At 41.4% G+C, this 18,138-nt stretch overlaps 1 protein-coding gene across 1 annotated transcript in view; it reads left to right on the top strand.

Annotated features, from left to right (window-relative positions):
- Positions 1-18,138, top strand: part of ABCA12 (ATP binding cassette subfamily A member 12) — an 89,153-nt gene that overhangs the window by 20,174 nt on the left and 50,841 nt on the right. Inside the window, exons 4-14 of the mRNA XM_059820201.1 lie at positions 2,531-2,619; positions 4,036-4,145; positions 4,896-5,081; positions 5,883-6,061; positions 8,998-9,110; positions 10,206-10,302; positions 10,431-14,588; positions 15,225-15,340; positions 16,044-16,150; positions 17,636-17,889; positions 18,008-18,120. Coding sequence (XP_059676184.1) covers positions 2,531-2,619; positions 4,036-4,145; positions 4,896-5,081; positions 5,883-6,061; positions 8,998-9,110; positions 10,206-10,302; positions 10,431-14,588; positions 15,225-15,340; positions 16,044-16,150; positions 17,636-17,889; positions 18,008-18,120 — 5,522 coding nt within the window. The remainder of the gene's footprint in view (positions 1-2,530; positions 2,620-4,035; positions 4,146-4,895; positions 5,082-5,882; positions 6,062-8,997; positions 9,111-10,205; positions 10,303-10,430; positions 14,589-15,224; positions 15,341-16,043; positions 16,151-17,635; positions 17,890-18,007; positions 18,121-18,138) is intronic.

Here is an 18,138-nt window from a genome sequence, read left to right as displayed (position 1 = left end):
TTATGCGCTGTAACATGGGACACTTTAAAAATGTCCATGTTAGGGACAGCTATCAGTAATGTGTCAGTTGATCCAGGCTTGATAGTAGAAGAGAATTTTACTCCCTGAGAAAAATACTTCTGCTCACCCAGATCAGAGCAAAGAAGCTTTTCTTGCATGATTGTGGGACAGGTCCTGCAGGGTGTCAGTGGGTAAGACTTGTACCAAGAGCAGCCCAGCGTGCCGATCTGCCACTGTGGTGATGGGTTCAGGACGCTTTGGTGGAAGTGGCAAATGTTCCCCAACAGCTCTAGTTTGAGGTATGCTTGTTCTGGAGTGACTGCTCTTTCAGTAGATCCTCCAGGTGCCAACCAGAATGGGTGTCCTCTCTGCCAGCCATCAAACATATCAGGAAACAGTTGAAAATGAAGAAACAATTTTTGCCCACAAAAGCATGTAGATTCGCAGCGTGGAGCTGGCTGGGCATGTTTTGTTGGAACGTCAGTTTGTTGAAATTGAAATGTTCAGTGGAGGCATTTCAATCTCATTGATGTTTCAGTTGAAGCCAAGTAGCTTTAAGACATGCCAGCCAGGGTTGTTTCTACATCTTGGCTGCCCGGTTCTGGCACACCCCTGGGGAACATGCTACTCTGAGGCCTGGCTGGTTAATGGAGAGCTGAAAATCTGGGCATCTGGCATACAAGACCCCTGGTTGCTCATCTTTGCTTTCAGGTGGGAGGCTGCTCCATAGTGGCTATGTCAGAGCCTCAGAATCCCTCTTGGCCGGAGCTTGAGAGTCTGAAAAGCTAAGGTGGGCCCCGTGCCTTCCACCAGAGAGCCCATCAGGCAGGATGCAGGATCCTGGGGTTGATGGCTCCTCAAGGGTCCTCCTTAGGCAGTGCAGAGGGACTGGCATTTCCCAGGCCAAGTCAATGGTCGGGATCTCTCCATTGGTTAGAAGGAGTCTGGATGACTAAATATGTGGATGACTGAAGTTACGCAAGGTGAATCCTAATGAAATTCAAGGTCACACAGCAGAAGAGGGCAGAGCCTCACAGAGACTGAATGCCTGGATTCACCGCTCTTCACTCGTTCCCTCAGTGTCATTGTTTTTCCCTGGGCATGTTAAACAATGGTTAATTTGGGGTATTGAAATGAAGAAATAGGATCTTCTAGTGCCAAAGCTGGAGGTCTTCCACGGGTTTCAATAGCTACAAATCCTCCTTGCTTTCTGTTTTTGGTTTCTGTACAGCTGTTTAGGAAATAATTGTTTTTTCCTGCCAACTGAAAATCAAAGGATTTGGCCAAACTATAGCTCAAGTCACATGAGTCATTAATAAGCATTTTGACCACTATTGGTGCTAAAAGTTGGCTATGTGAACTATCACACAACTATCCTTGTGTGGTCAATGTCAGCTTTAGAAATATATTGTATTCTACAAGAAAAAACACCCAACTATTAAGTAGTCACAGCAAACCTAGCAGGATACAGCAGAGTATAAGACATCAGCAGAAGGTTGACTGGGTAAGGGAAAGCTCCAGAAGCCAGCATGAATAGATGCAGCTCTGCCTCAGGAGCAGAATCACCACAGGTGAGTTTGTCACAAAGGCAAAGTATTTGAGCTGTGACCCTCCACTGTCTGGATATATTATTGTGTAATATTCTAGAGTTTGTAATATTCAGCTAATCCAGACTGTTTTTTTCCCCCTCCCATTGTGCAACTCACTGAAGCTCTTATTAAACTGTTTTATAACTTGCCTTAAAACTGTGTCTTACCAGTGGCCAGCAGAGAAAATGGGCAAGGTTCTCATCTTTGATTCTGTTCCTTGGAAGCATTTACCAAGGTGTGCAAGACACGGTCACTTGAGATTTCCCTTAATAAACGGGAACTAAGTACAAAAACTGAGCTCAACACCAAGATCTTCCACCCCTTCTTTTCCCCTGTAGTGAAATGTTTGGAAAGGATAAAGTAAGGTCCTGATGTCTTGAAGGTTTTGTGGTAGAGGCATGCAAGCTGCTGTTAGAGCTGTTCCAGCTTACATCAAGGCCTCTCTGCTCAGTCCGAGTGTCTGTATGACTGAAGTGATGTTCTGCACTGTTTCTTCTGCTGAGCATACATTGGTGGAGGACAAAATAGGACTCGACACAGTGAGCCCTTCTTTCCAGAAGTGGGAATTTTTTAAGCTTAGACCAAATATATATGTCAAGCCTTGTCCATCCTTGGTGTTCCTGCAGAGCAGGCATGAATGTGGTCCCCTCCATCTGTTTCGTGTCTGAGAGCACTGCAGCGTGCTTCCCCAAAATACATGCCAGGCCTCTAGTAGGAGCAAGACTTTTGCACAACCCAGATTTCAACACACCTGCTATGAAATCCAGCTATAGACCCATTCTGATTCACATGGTAGTTAAGTGTAAACTTAATCATGAGAAACTCTGTGAGTTGTTACAGGTGTCTTCTTTTTTTTTTTACTTTTTCTTCCTTTTTTCCCCCCCTTTTTTCCCCTTTTTTTCTTTTTTTTTCCCTTTCTTTTTTCTTCTTCCTTGCTTCAGTAAGCGCAGGAGCTCAGCCAGTGTGGCCAAGGACAACCATCCATCACCATGGAGCGCGGAGGATCCTAAAAGCAGGAACGCTTCACTGGGTAGGTTATTCACTGCTGTGCAAAGTTCTGGTCTTTAAATGCTGATCTCTTGAAGCTCTCTGGACAGAGGTGCAATTCTTAGAGCACTGCTAAAATGATTTATATGTTCTGTACAGGCACGTGACCATGGCCATGACATTAGTGTAAATTCTTGGGAATAATTACAAGTAACTGTCTGTAGAAAAGACTTTTGGAATTTGGCTAAGAAACCAGGGTTAAATTGTTGCGCTTCATAGGAGCAATGCGAGATCGCAGACTGTTTGGACATTAATTAAAGACCTGGCTATTTATGGAAAATTGCCCTTTTACTGCCCACAAATTGACCATAAACAGCTTATGATTTTTTTCAAATGTATTTCTTATTCACAGTTATCCAGCAAATAAGTCGTCTTCTGTGCCACAGTGGATATTTATTGTTGGTGAAGTTCTCCTCTGATGTGATTCTCTTTCCTAAAGGAACTTTCTCACTTAAATTTTCCATAAAATCATTGCAATTATTATTTATTGATGGTAATGGCTAGTACTATCATGATGGATAGTCCTTTCTCCAGGGAGCTCACGATCAAATGAATGATTACAGATTTGCATTCTGTGACTGTTCTGCCCCAGCCATTCACTGTTCCAATTAGCATTCCTGCCAATGCACTCACTCTTTGGTGTACAGGCAGAAAAAGGCAGAACACAAAAGGGACTGAACGCACAGGCGTGGGGGAAAAAAAAGTAAATCAATGAACAGTTACAGGAACTATCAACTCATGTTGATGGCCACGGATGGTCAGGGAGCAACTCAGTTCTGCGTCATATCTAAAAAAAGTAAAATAAAAATCATAGGTCATAGCTTCTGCTGGTGTAAACTGGAATAGCTCCTTTGGTTTTAGTGAGCTGTGTTGTTTTGCGAGTGCAGCTCAGTGCAAGTGTTGGCTTTGGTGTGTGTCAGCTGGGGACCTGGCGGTGTGCCACCGTGTATAGCGGGCAGCAGTGCTCCAAAGCTGTGTTGGAGCTGTTTCTGAATAACGAGTACCACCCACTGGTGCCAAAGACACCTGGAGAGTTCTCCCTTACAGGGCTATCGGCTTGAGCTGATGTGGCCTTCCTTGTAAGGCCACCCATCTCTCTTCCTGCATGGGGGAGCTGCAGGGCTGGAGAAGAGAGGTGGAAATTAAAGTTGACCTGCAAGCAGATAGTTAAATGCATTTAATTTAAAAAAAATTACAGAAGGAAATAATGTAATCCAGGATTTAATTACATCAGAAAAAAACTTAAGTAATTACAGGATGCCATTGGCTGTACCTTTGGAAACAGATTAATAATGATGGCATGCCCAAAGCTGTAGTCAGCTATCCTGTGTCATGGTTTGATGTAGCAAAGAGGTTAAAAGGCATTAGGTAAAATAGAATGTTTCAAACTGTATTGCAGAACTTGGGGATTTGGTATCTTATGGAGAAAAAACCCTTCGGAATATTTCATCACCATCCAACTTGACTTCCAGCATCAACATGTTCAACAAAATCCTTAATTTTGGGAAGGTAAGTCTGTGTTTGCTTAATAGCTGAGTGTGAGCATTTATGTATAGTCATATTTAAAGAGTTAGAAGCTCAAAGTGCCAACATACAGCTTTTATTGCTTTCAGATCTCCCCTATTATGTGAATGTGCTTTATTTTGGGAAGAAGATGACAGTTATTGTGGGTGGACTTTTAAGCTCTGTGGTAAATCTATTGTCTTCTAAGCAGAAACCAGATAAACCAGATACCTTGGGACATAATACCATGAATTACCAAATACGGCCACACACAATACCCTGAGATATTATGCTCAAAACTTGTGTGAGTAAAGTGTTTAGAGAGTGTTTTCTTTCACATGAAATTAAAGATATGATGTTACAGGCTTTGCCATTGAATTCATTATCTGCCCACAACACTACTGCAGTGGCATCAGAGGGACTGTGTGTTTATTATGTAGGTATTGACTACATATAGGAACAACTCCTTTGTAACAGAAACTTGGTACCATGTAATGGACACCAGTATGCTTATGTTTTTGTATTAAGGCCTACAAACACTTATGCACACATTTCTCTTTATCTACATGAGGAGTTTGAGGGATTTCAGTGGCACTGTTCACCTGTTAGAATTCTGTATGTGTGTAAGCGCTTGTAATGACAATGCTTTTCAGATGTCACCACTACCCCTTAAAAAAAATCTCATCACTGCATTTAAAACCATCCCAAATAGAGTATTGCTTTAAATCTACCTTTAACATTATATCTTACTTTTAGAGCCAGACCCAATATTCAACTGCAGCAAATCTCAAAGTCATTCTATGTGAGGTCTTGTCGCGATACATAGCACGTCCTGGTCTCACTGAAGAGAAGATGGCAGCCAATATTCACCGGACATTCTGCTTTACCAGCTCATCGCTTTTAGAGTCGTTTACCCAAGAGTTCAGAAGTCAGTTCTCTCAGGTGAGTGCCTGGGACCTTTGCTAATACCTGCAGCCACTAGCTGTGTTAGTTCACACGCATTATCAGAGTGTTTGGGAAACAGACCGTGTCCCCACCTGGCTAGGAGTTGCTCATCTCTATATCAAAGTGCATATAGTACATTATGAGGCTGAGGCAATTCTTGTGAATGGGTTTAGCCCAAAGACCTTAGAGTTGAGTACACAGCTGGGAAAGACAAGGAAATCCAGCCATCAGCTGGTGGCCACTAAGAGTTCTCACCATGACTAGGTCTTGTTTCTCCTCTTTATTTGTCCTGCTGCAGCGACAGGTAGATAGAACAGTGTGAGGATATGGTGTAAATAAGAATATTTAAAGCTAGGGGAGGCAATAAATTTAATCGTGTATTACCTCAGCTATATAACTTCATCCAATAACTCCTGCATCTGATCCAACAATTCATGATTGAAGCAGTACTTGTCTTTGGGAAAGCTATATAATTAAAGCAAATGAATCCTTTAAAGATAATGCCTTCTTTTTTGCCAGGGTGAGGATTGATACTCATTTTTCTTGTATTCCTAGTCTTTGGACTGTTTGGGACTTTGTGAATCGTAGGGCTTGTCTAAACAGAGAATTTATTGTACAATCTGGGGTGTGAAGGTAAAGCACAGTCACTCTCTCAGTTATTGCCTGTCACTAGAGTCATTTGAATGTATTGTTTGTAGAGTTGTGTACAAATACATTGCAAGCTGAAAAACATAAGAAGACTCACCGGCAACAAGGGTTCTTGTTCTTAAATAATTTCTTGCATTGTTATTTGTTAAGGTGCAACACAATCCACAGTACCAGGCAGCATTCGTCAATGAAATGGTCTCGTTTCTAATGCTCATCTCCCAAGTGCAGAATGACACCTCCCTGTGGCATCTCCTTTTGCTGGCCCCAGATGTGTTTCAGGGCAGCATACAACTGCAAGACATAACTGATTTCCTTCAGAATCCAAGCAGGTAAAAATACAGAAAATGCGAGGAGGGGCACTGAAAGTTGGTGGGTTTGTGAATTGAACTCTTCAGGACATGTCGCTTCTCATCTTGAAGAAAGGATGTTAGCTTAAAAGCATGATTTATTTGGGGGGTGATATGGCTCCATACTAATGCATCTCTAAAGGTCTCTCTGGAGTGTTTTGATTTTCAATGACTCTTGTGTCACTTTTTAAATGGGAACTTGATATGAACTCTTAGTTTTCTTCCAGCCTGCTTAGAGGCACTGTCAAGCCCATGTGCAGGTAGAAAGGGTGGTGAGTAACAGCCACTGCCTTTGGTTGAAGAAAGGCTCTCCTGGCTGGATAGTTGTTCTGCCAAAGACAGCAGCTGGCTGCTTCTTTCTAGAAAAGAGCCAAATTCAGGTTGCTTTGGAAGACCCTCGAGCATTTGTAGGGGAGCCAGAAATGCCTTTTTTTTAATTATTTTTTAAATTGGTTACCTGATTTACTGCTGTTTTATCTTTCAAGATTGGTCCCAAGAAAGCAGAGAAGAGAGGGAGTCTGGTTCTTAGCATATGGAGCTTTGAATATGGGTGACTTTAAGAAGAAAGTACCAGTTATGTTCTTGCTCAATGGTTATACGAAAAACAGAGCTGGCTTAACTGCATTTATTAACTGTGCTGAAATATTTGATCCTGTATGCAGCTAGGACAATAAAAACTCCTCTAAAATGGGCTATCCTTGAAATTCCTTTCCTGGTCCATAGTTGGTCTAAACTCTCACTGATATCTAGAAGACCTGAGTTTCTCAAGAGATTAGGGGACTCTGTTCCAAATCATCTACTGGATATATGACGGACACTGCTATAAATTATTCTGAATAGTCACTTGTTACAGCACATGGAGGACAGCAAGCAACTAACTGTCTTCAGACTTTTTTTTTTTCTTGGATACCTGAGCAGTTGGGTAAAGATGCCAAAAGAGGTTGTGGAAACTGCCGCTTTGATTACACCCAGGCTTAGAGGGACTCACTTTTCATCACTGGCATGTTGCCAAGGCACTTAAAAACCTGTACATTTAATATCTAGGTAATTTGCCGTACTGCATTGTGAGAACTATTTGTAAGTTGTAATGTCCTTATCCTTAAAGGAGTCAGTAGCAGTGTGGCAAGAATTTTAATTTTATTCAGAGATGTTTTGTCCATGCTGCTTTTTCAGTCACAGGATTATTGCATTTGTTTGCATTTACTGGCTTGCAGAATCAAGCCTGAGAGCCAGCACTGTTTGAGTGCCCAGGAAGAATTAATATTTACTGTGCTGCTCTGCTTTGCTCTACAGCTGCAGAGCTGGGCAAAGTTATCATAGGCACAACAAAGAGGCACACAGAATTTCATCATCAGAACTGTGCAGTGCTTTTATGCCTAGCATCTGGCAGTGTTAAGTGCATGAGTAAAGAGTTACTGCGAAGAGATTGCACAAATATTATTTTTAATGATGCTTACAACAACACATCTTAGCAAGCCTGGCCATGTCTTTTACTCAGGCAGTACTGACCTCCTAAAGAAGTGCTGTACAGGGAATTTTTTTTTACTATAAATATGAAGATACAGAAGAAAAGAACTTTTGCTCATTGTGGCATCTGTATTAACCACGTGATAAACACCACCACTGTGAAATGGGGACTTCAAAGTCATGAATTCTATAGAAAGTTTAGGAGCAAATTTTATTAGCCACACAAACCTGGTTTACAGACTGAATTCACAGCTGCTCCTGTTTGTTGCTTTAAGATAGTTTTTCAGATAAGCATGTAGGCTGAACTTTTTCTCTAAAGCCAATGTCTGCGAAGCCCTGTGAGACTGAAATAGAAGGGCAAAAACACTTGTTTCCATGTCTGCTACCTTCTGATCTGCATCTGCTTTTGGCAAGCCTATGCCTCCCTCCTCCTTAGCTCTGCCATTGCTCAACTGAATATGTAATTTATAACTGCAGTTTCTTCCCCCTCCTTCCCCTCTAAGACTTACTAACAAGCACCTCTGCAGAATGGAAATGGTGAGCACCAAGTCCACGAAACCTGCACGGAGACGTTATGTTAAATGAGGAGAAAAGAGATCCCTGGTGCTCTGTTCTCACTAGCAGTCTGGTCCCACAAATCAGAATGTATTTATTCATGCCACTGAAATCAGCTCAGCTAGGTTCTTTGTGTATCACCTGCCCAACTTCAGGCAGGCAAGAGATTGTGCATTTCACAGTGACCCTATGCCTACAGTGAAGAGCTACTCTTTATACAGGAGAAGCAAAAGGGACTAATAATCACTGTGAAGTTTTCAGTAACCTGCACGCCTTGAACAGACGGTCTGTTAAATTACTTCCTCTGTGATACAATATGTCTGATAATCAGCTTGTTCTTTCCTAAGACTGAAGAACATTCCTTGCTTCCCTGTCAGCCAGGTTATTACAGTATAAGAGAGGAAAGAAGGAGAATTGGAAATAGTAACAGTTATTTGTGATTGCTTCTCCCATAAACAGATGTTGTCCCCTAGGGATCCCTGCTCTCCCTTGAGCCTTGTCTGCTTTCTTCTTAGTTTCTTGTAGGAGGAGATTCACTCTCAGCAGTAAATCACTGGACTGGCATATCACCTGAGTGTTTTCTAAGCCCTATTGTAAAGATTTAAGTGGTCTATAGATTTTGCATAACCCTTTGAATAAGTACATCTAATGAGTGCAGCACATATGTTTGTGCTAATATACCACCATGGCTTTCCCATCAAAGCCCTTTGTATTTGTATTTTGTGCATGATCAAACAAATAATTAAAAGTAGGCGCAATGACTTGTCTGTCAGACGTTTTAAGAATGATAGGCTGTACTCCAGCTGTTTCCTATTTGAACACTTGTTTTATTTCTTCTCATAAACCTGTAACCACAATTTATTTTCCTTCTTGGTTTTCGCCCCCCCCCCCTTTAGTGTTATGCCAGCAGCTCAGAATGTCTCTGCATCGCTTGTGACTGATGATAGATTCAAAACTCTTCAGAATGGGGTTACAGATCCTCCATATTCCCTGAACTGCTTGGAGCAAGGTAAGACTCCTCCATGTAGTCATATCTCTGCTGAAAACCTGTGGTGCTGAGGAGAAGCAAACTGCAGGCTAATAAGTAACCATACAGATTGCATACTGTTCAGGGCTCAGCATAATGAATTCTTCTTTCAACTTTTTACAAATGTGAATAAAATACCTCATTTCAAATGGAAAAGTAAAAAGGCTTGGTTTTGTCAGTAGGCAATGAATAAACATCAGTTTGCAGTCTCAGTGGAAAGGGGGGGCGGTAATTTTTTACCTTGATTTTTTTTGGGGGGGGGTGGGGGGTGGGTGTCAAAATCTGCCTCTAGTTGTGGGCTCTGTTAAACTCACCTTGGTATAGCAAGGTAGGGGCTGGGGCTGGTCTGCACAACAAGCTGTATACGTCAAGATTAGCTGTTCTTCTAAACCCTTGTTGGCTTACAGCAGAGGCAGAGTCCTTGACATCCACCTAGTAACTGAGGTTATGTGAACGGGCAAGGGAAAGGTATAGCATCTAAATGCTATGAGGGACAGATTGGTAAATGCTGTCCATTCTCTACTTGTTTCAGGGAGATTGTGGAAGTTGAGGTGGATAAGAAGAAAGCAGATTAATGCAGTGCAAGTAGGGAAGACATGGAGATGTGGCTAGTGAGAGGACTGGACATATGGGGATATCAAGATGAGTGTAAATGGCTATGGGAGACATAAATGATGCTGCTGCAGACAAAGCCTATGTGCGAGTAGTAAAAAAGCATTCCCAAATGAAGGGAAAGAAACAATAATAAATATTAGGCCACCTTATGCTGCTTTGGTGATGGCAAAGTGCTCCGACAGCAGGAGAGCTCCGTTAGCACCCAGATCACAGGGGCATTGAGCTGTTCCTGAGATGGAAAATCATTTCTACGATGGCAGGTAGCATCCTGACTTCCTTTGGAAGGCCAGGAAGAGTTACACCCCAAAAGAGCACTTGAATTTCCAGTCAGGTTCTTGTGTCTTGTCGTAGGAGCCTAATTGCATACATGCATGTTATCCTTGACAAATTTGCCATACAGCCCTTCTCAGTTTCCAAATGAATGTGATCTTTACTAATATGCACTTTACATGTTTGTTGTAGATAAAGAAAAAAGTTTGGTGACCAGATATATTTGTAATCCCTTTGTTAACTGGAAAGACAGTTGGACTTTGGTATCCGAATTGGAGGAAGTTCTGAGGTAAGACATTAGCTAAAGGGACATTACTAACAGTATAATTCAAATCTATGATCTTTGCTCTAAATCACCTTACATTTCCACTTGCATTGATTTCATATTCACTGAAATGCTTTTTTTTTCCCCTCCAGAAAAATAAAGTCACCAGAGATTGGTGGAAAAGACTCCAAGAGGTCCATTAATTCAGATGATTTAGAAGCCATACAAAAGTCTCTACATCGTTTCAAAGGCCTTGAGAAAAAAATGAATAGAAGTGAATTAAAAAGCTTAAATCTATTCAGAAATTTGAAGAATGAAACATTACAGAAATTGTATGCAATTCTTGAACTGGGAATGAATCTACATCATGATTATAAATTAAAGGAACCATATAATAAGGAAATAATTGATGAAATCTATAACTTCACATCACTGCAATTACACAGTGACTTTAATGGGACTTCCATTTTTAATATAATGACCCAGTGGAAAGAAATTCAGAGTGCATTAAAATTAGCTACAATGATTTGGAATCCAGTTCTGTTAGATAATTCTAATTTTAGTACAGTGCAAACTAAGGATGCTCTCAAAATGTTGCTCTCCATTAGCATGCCATCATTTCTGGAAGACTTCAGAGACCGTTTAAATGGAATGCAAGAAATACCATCTTTGTTTTCCGATTATCTGCTTAAGCCTGTGTCCGACAGAAACTTTCCAGACCAGCTCCTAGCTCTCCAGAAGATGTTTTTTATAATGACAGACACAAACATAGGTTATCAGTACCTACTGATGCCTGTGTTTGAACTGATGCGGAAAGTAGAAAGCTCCATGGGTGAAGCCTGGTGGGATGAGTTGAATGCCTATTGGCGCATTGGGGAGAAACTGAGATCGATGAAGTGGAATAACACAGGCATTATAGCCTATCAGCAGTTTTTAGAGGTATTAAACAGCCATTTACAAAAGCTGAATAATAATTCAAATAGTGTCTTCAGTGAACAATTGGATCAACTGTCAGAATTTATAACAGCCGTGTTTAAAGAGTTTGGGGAAAACTCTGAAGTAGCCAATATCTCACTAGTCACTCAAGCCATACAAAATACCTTGTACATATTAAAAGACTTACAGCTGAATTATAATGTCAGTAAATTAAAATCTATAGATTTTTTCTTTAATTTTGACAATAAAACCTTTGAGAACTTGTCTGAACTTCTGAGGACAGGAATGAAAATCCTTCATTATTCAAGTGCCAGTGAAGCTTCCAGTGAAGAAATAATTAACCCTGTCTATAACTTAACACATCTTCTACTGCAGGAGTTCAGTGAGTCTTCCTTGCAGCACAGTACTTCGCTAGAGGCAAAAATTTGGGAGTTTTTGCATTTAGCCTTGGGTCCTTTCCTAGACAACAGCGACAATGGTTATGGGACACCCCAGAACTGCTCCGCTCAGGACGTGCTCCACATAACACTTGAAATGCTGTTTGAAAATACCACTTTAAGCGAGTCCTTAGCCAGGAGCCCATGCAAACCCCTCTTTGATTCCCTGGGCGTGGAGAGTGGAACAATGCGCAATGGCACCTTTACAAAAATGTTCCAGCTTGCCATAACAAACCTGAAACTGTCTCCAGAGTTTGCTGCTGCCTACAAGAACAGCAGTGAACATTTTTCCAAGGAGCTGTCATGCATCGTCCAGTCTCTGCAGTTTTCTCTGAGTTTCCTTTCCAAACTAAACCTTGTCTCTGAGCTGGAAAACTCCTGGGTACAGGAGAAGGCGAGAGCTCTGACTGCTCTCATGGAGGGGCTGCTGCAGAGTAATGCCTCGTGCCCCGTCCCAGTCCAAGATGTGGGTGATGTGCTCCCGTCTCACCTTTTGAACATGCTTATTCCTTTCCTGCTGAATGAAACAGTACTGAACTCCCTAAATCTCTCTGATAGCTCAGCAGACTGGCATAGGTTGCCTGTGTTTTCCCATCTGTTACCTACTGTCTCCATGAGGAACAGCAGTATATATGAACTGCTCCAAGCAGGCAGAAATTCTTCCAACCAGTCTGAGTGGGGACATTTCTCACGGCTGTGGCACGCCACTGGCAATGTGTTGACCACCAAATGGAACTTAACGGAATTGGGTGAATATGTGCAACTCCTGGAAATTATGAATAAAGCTCTAATTCTTGTGGACTTTGGGGTAGCTCCTGGAAAAATGTTAGTACATCAGATCTTTCATAATTCTAGTGGAGGAATTAAGTCATCAGATCTGAATGATTTGTACAGTTCATTAAAACTCTTTTTCAATTCAACTTCTGCCACAAACAGTACACTGGACTTGGAAAGAATGTTTCAAGAAATACCTCCACTGTATGAAGTTGGTGGTGAAGGATTGTTCTACCCTAATCCCTATGGAAAGGAGAATCAAGATGTTCTAACTATGGCTGCAGTGATTTGGAATCAGATAATTTTAAACAGGACTCATTTTAATACAGAGAAAGCATGGGAGGTTATCAAAATGATTGCACTTCATGCAGTCTCACTTGAAGACATTGAAAATTACCTCAGCACAAATGAAAAAGTGTCATCATTATTTTCTGACTTCCTGTTGACCCCTGTAACTTCTGAAAATTTTGCAGAACAGCTCTTGTCCCTTGAGCAGCTTCTTGCTGCCATGGCAAGGGTGAATACCAGTGATCATTATCAGCTGATCTCTTTTTTGCCTCAGCTAATGCAGGAACTCCAGAGTTCCCCTCATGGAAGGCAGGGAAATGAGCTTCGTGCTTTCTGGCAGATTGCTGAAATACTCCAGTCCATAAACTGGAATAGTACAGACAGTCTCACTTCCCGGTCACTTCTAGACTTACTGCAAAATCAGTTCAGTACCATGAAAAATGACTCCAGTCTTCCTTTCAGTAAGGAACTGAAGCAGCTGCTAAACTTCGCGTCTTCCATATTTGAGCTGTATGGTGAAGAAGACTCCAGAGGAACCAACGTCTCCGTATACCTGCAAGCCGTGCAAAGGAGTATCTTAATTTTAAAAGGTTTGCAGAAAAGTTATAATATCAGTGAGCTTGAAACTATCAACCTATTATTTGATTTTTACAGTAACTATACCCAGAGACTGAATGAAATATGGAGAGCAGGAATGCAAGTCCTTCATGACACGAACTTAAACAAAACATTTGAAGAAAAAATGGACATTGTCTATCATTTCTCACATTTGCTGCTGGAGAAGGAGTTCAGTGAGTCTTTCTTGCAGTACAATACTTCACTAGAGGCAAAAATTTGGGAGTTTTTGCATTTAGCCTTGGGTCCTTTCCTAGACAACAGCGACAATGGTTATGGGACACCCCAGAACTGCTCTGCTCAGGATGTGCTCCACATAACACTTGAAATGCTGTTTGAAAATACCACTTTAAGCGAGTCCTTAGCCAGGAGCCCATGCAAACCCCTCTTTGATTCCCTGGGCGTGGAGAGTGGAACAATGCGCAATGACACCTTTACAAAAATGTTCCAGCTTGCCATAACAAACCTGAAACTGTCTCCAGAGTTTGCTGCTGCCTACAAGAACAGCAGTGAACATTTTTCAAAGGAGCTGTCATGCATCGTCCAGTCTCTGCAGTTTTCTCTGAGTTTCCTTTCCAAACTAAACCTTGTCTCCGAGCTGGAAAACTCCTGGGTACAGGAGAAGGCGAGAGCTCTGACTGCTGTCACGGAGGGGCTGCTGCAGAGTAATGCCTCGTGCCCCGTCCCAGTCCAAGATGTGGGTGATGTGCTCCCATCTCAGCTTTTGAACATGCTTATTCCTTTCCTGCTGAACGAAACAGTACTGAACTCCTTAAATTTCTCTGACAGCTTAGCAGACTGGAATAACCTGTCCACGCTCTTCAGTGTGGCACAGGATGAGCTCCACATGAACGACCTGCTGCAGAGACTCCAAGGCGCCTTCAACCTCACCAAATGGAGTTATTACTCAAGCATCTGGGATGTGGTTGATAGTTTCCTAAACACCGAAAGGAATCTAAGCGAAGCAGCTGCCTTTGCAAAGTTGCTGGAAGCAGTAGCAAACAACTCTGCCAATGATGTGTCAGCTCTAGAAATCATAGAAGCTAGTGGCTACATTCTCAAGAGCCTGAACTTCTCTGATCTGCTAAATGAATTCAATATAAGTTTCAGTTCGGCTTTTCTCTCCAACAAAACTATTTTTGACAGTGTGATTGATATTGTTGCTCATCACTTCACTGTCAAGGCAGAAACCCTGTACAACAAGACCCTACCTTGGACTCAGAGTGACCAAACTCTGTCACCAACCAGTTTGATCACACGGTGAGTTTGCTTTTTGACTATTGTAATTGCATTTATGGGTAGTGATCACCATTCTCATTCCGCTGTGAAAAGTACGTAATTTTCTTCCAGTGGAGCAACCTAAGTCTGAAATCACCATAATTTCAGACACTAGATCTAACATGGGTTAAATTGAAGAGGAGGAAATTTCTCCTTGAACTGAACATATAGCTAAAAGTGAGACTTTCAAAAATTTTCTATGTTGGCATGTATCAGTTCACAGCGGAAGCAGAATTCTGTAGGAGGCTTGCCACCAGTGGTAAACACTTTGGAAACCTGTTCTTTGTGGTATGACTCTCTAATTTTTGATTCTCAGTCTCCCCTAGGCATGCCTTTCTATCTATATCTTGTATCCACAGTGAACCTTTCAAGTGTGTTTTCTTATACATATGGTTTGAGAGTGAATGACAGCTTTGGGAGATAACAGCAAAAAGAATTGATGAAATAAAATTGGGAGGGTACCCACTTAGGAGATGTCATGGGAGACTCATGGCTTCATCTGGAATTCTTATTTACACTGCCAAGGAACTGCATCTACACAGCTGACAGGTTGCTTACTAATATACCTTGTTTCTGAAAGAGAAGCTGATTTAAAATCCTATCTATCTTATTTTTCAGATTTTTATTTTTAGAATTTGAAAACACCATCTTACAGGTGACAGTGAATAACAGCTATAACCCTTACCTGATGTGTTTAATAAATGCCACTGAAGTTGAAGACAGCAAATTGACAGGTAATCATGATTTCATTAATGTTCTGGGACCTCAGCTGGAACATGTTGTGCCTGTCTTTTCAAAGTGTTTTGTCTAATGACGGGAAGGAATGGTGCTACATGTTTTCATCCGCTGGCAATTAACTGGAGCTGTGAGACCTTGGGAAGCCAAACTCCTTTTTTGTTTGAGTTATGTCACATTGCAGATATAAGTTTTCCATCCAACTCTATCCAAAAGGCACGTCTGCTCTTCGCTATGTGATGACAGGTTGCTGACACTCAGATAAAGAAATCTTACAAATAGAAACCTATATTTCCTTCACAGCTTTATGTACCCGTAAGATGACAGCAGTTATTTTTGAGAGTTAACGTGGTATTTCACATAGATATTCATCATATGAGCTTATTGTAGAACCTGAGAAGTTTATCTGTTTGCAGAATAGAGATACCACATGTGCTCTGAAGGGCACTCTCAGAAGTCCTGTTACCAGTGTGGGGTGGGTTTCTTTAGGACCAGAGCGCTTACTCACGCTGGATCCGTTACAATCCAGATTACAACCTAGGTCTTGGTCTGTGATTTCAGAGGTCCTGAGCCATGTGAATTTGGTGGAAAATAGCAATGCTCAGTAGGCCTCAGCATAAAAGTGCTGATATTCACATCTGTGAAGTTTCTGCAAGTCTGGCATTTTCGTCTCGAGTAACTTTTGTTTTCTTCCTTGCACAGAAAACATCACACTGCTTTTGAAGCAAACTCATCTGAAAAAGAACTCTTTTATGCAAAATAATACCTCTGAGAAAGATTCATCTATACCAGAGCTCCTGAAGCTAAAAGTGAGTCTGCTTAAAATGCTGACTTGAAGGACATCCCACAGTGATACATGAATGTGCAATGGAGGTTTTGAAAACCAGCATAAGGAAAAAAGGTTTCTTAAAAGAACAGCTGATAAAAACTAGGACTGAGACTAGGTTTTCTGCCTGCTGCCTATATTTAAAGGTCACCATTAAACTGGGCTGAGGAACTTGTTCTTATAAGAGTCCCTACCAAGTGTACACCCATTTTTCTGAGAAGGTAGAGGTGTTCCTGTCCTCCCAGTCTGTTGGATAGAATGCCTTCTGTTTTCCACTAGCCATCCCAAAAGGATGAGCACTGCATAGGTTGACAGTGGCAGCATATTCCTCATAAATCAGTGTACCAGTAGTTTTTAAGTTCAGTACATTGAGACTTAGCAAAGCACCTCACAGAGCTGAGATCATTCCAGGATGCCTCAGCATCATTTGAGAAGTATGTAGGGAGGAGTTTTCGAAGGCAGAAATAGCGGTTAGATACTGTTGCCCTGCTGAAAATCAGTCGAATTGTGCATACCCAATTGGCAGTTATAAGCACCACTAACTTAGTTACTGCTATGCCTAAGGAACTATACCAACACCAGCGTGGCTGGAGTCCAAGTGCCCACATAATCCCTTAGTCCTAGATGTCTCACAACACCGTAATGGTCTCTGAGATTAAGCACCTAAGCAATATGGATTAATGGATTTCCCTCACCGGCTTTGGGTTTGGCAACACCTCATTTGAATAAAATGCTTCTCACGCTATACATACATGACTGCACTAATAGCATGCATGCACTTCATTTCTCTGTATGAGAAACAGAATTTAAAAGTCTTTCTAAAAAAAGATAACAGCATGCAGTCCTGTTGCTGCTTAATAATATCTGTAGCAATAATACGATGAGCCTCAGTGTGACAGGTATTTATAGGCACAAACCAGAAAACATCTTTTGCCATAAGAGACTGGTAATGTAAATAGTGATGTCAGACAAGGGGGAAGCCCATAATAGCAGAGTAGGCAAAGGACTGTAATTTTACACAGGTTGACAAATGCGGAAGTCCTGACTTCTAGCCAAGTCTATTTTGTATGCTGTAGTAGAGATGACCAGGTGGTGTCTGAAAGGCTAAAGCTCTTGTACAAGGTAGATTTATTTGGTCTCTGGGAAGATTAATTGGTCAACAGGTAAGTCCAAGTGGAGTATTGTACGTATGTGTGTTGGGCAGGGGAAATGATGTATTAAGGCTTGCAAGGTTTATTAGATCCTGTGCAACGTTGCGTAGCCAGGTCTGCTACAAACTCGTGTAGGAATGATTGTTATGAACTGTTCTATTGGAGACCTTTTGAATGAACTAAAAGTATATATAAAAATTTTAATCCTAAAGAAAAATGGAAAGGGACAGCTAGACTCTTTAAAACTTGCCTTTTATAATGCTGTCATCTAACTGGTGTTTGTACATTTGTCTTCCTTTTTGAAATTTTCTTTGCAGATCTCTCACCTCCGGGATCTGACAACACTTCTTTGTGACTATGAGAGCTTTAAGTCAATACAGCACATTTGCCATCTCCCTAATGTTAGCTTTGGAGAACTGTGTGAACGAAGTCAATCTCATGATCTGCTCCTCCGTGCTATTGAGCTGAGCAATCAAGTTGTGACCAATGTACTGAATCACCGAAGAATCTCACAAGAGCTTCAAAATATACTGATTGGAGATGCCACAAACATCCAGACACTAATGAAGTGGTAAGGCTCTCCCCCTGAGTTAGACTGCTTTCGTATTCTATTTATGAAATTATGAAATGGCTTCTTGCTTTCTTTTCATATTCCCAATTCTGTTGGTTGTTTTCTCTTTCCAATTTAGGTTTCAGGAAAATGTACCAGAAATTGCTTTCTTTCAAGAGATTCCTCAGTATGTGGCTACTTTGAATTCCCTGTTGAACATCACTGAGAATTTAACAGATTCTAGCAAGCAAGGTAGTTTTCTGTATTTAC

Source organism: Gavia stellata, chromosome 8 (assembly GCF_030936135.1).
Source record: "Gavia stellata isolate bGavSte3 chromosome 8, bGavSte3.hap2, whole genome shotgun sequence".
In the NCBI taxonomy this organism is placed as follows: domain Eukaryota; kingdom Metazoa; phylum Chordata; class Aves; order Gaviiformes; family Gaviidae; genus Gavia; species Gavia stellata.
Note: the sequence above shows the minus strand (reverse complement) of the source record. Positions and strands in the feature narration are given on the sequence as shown.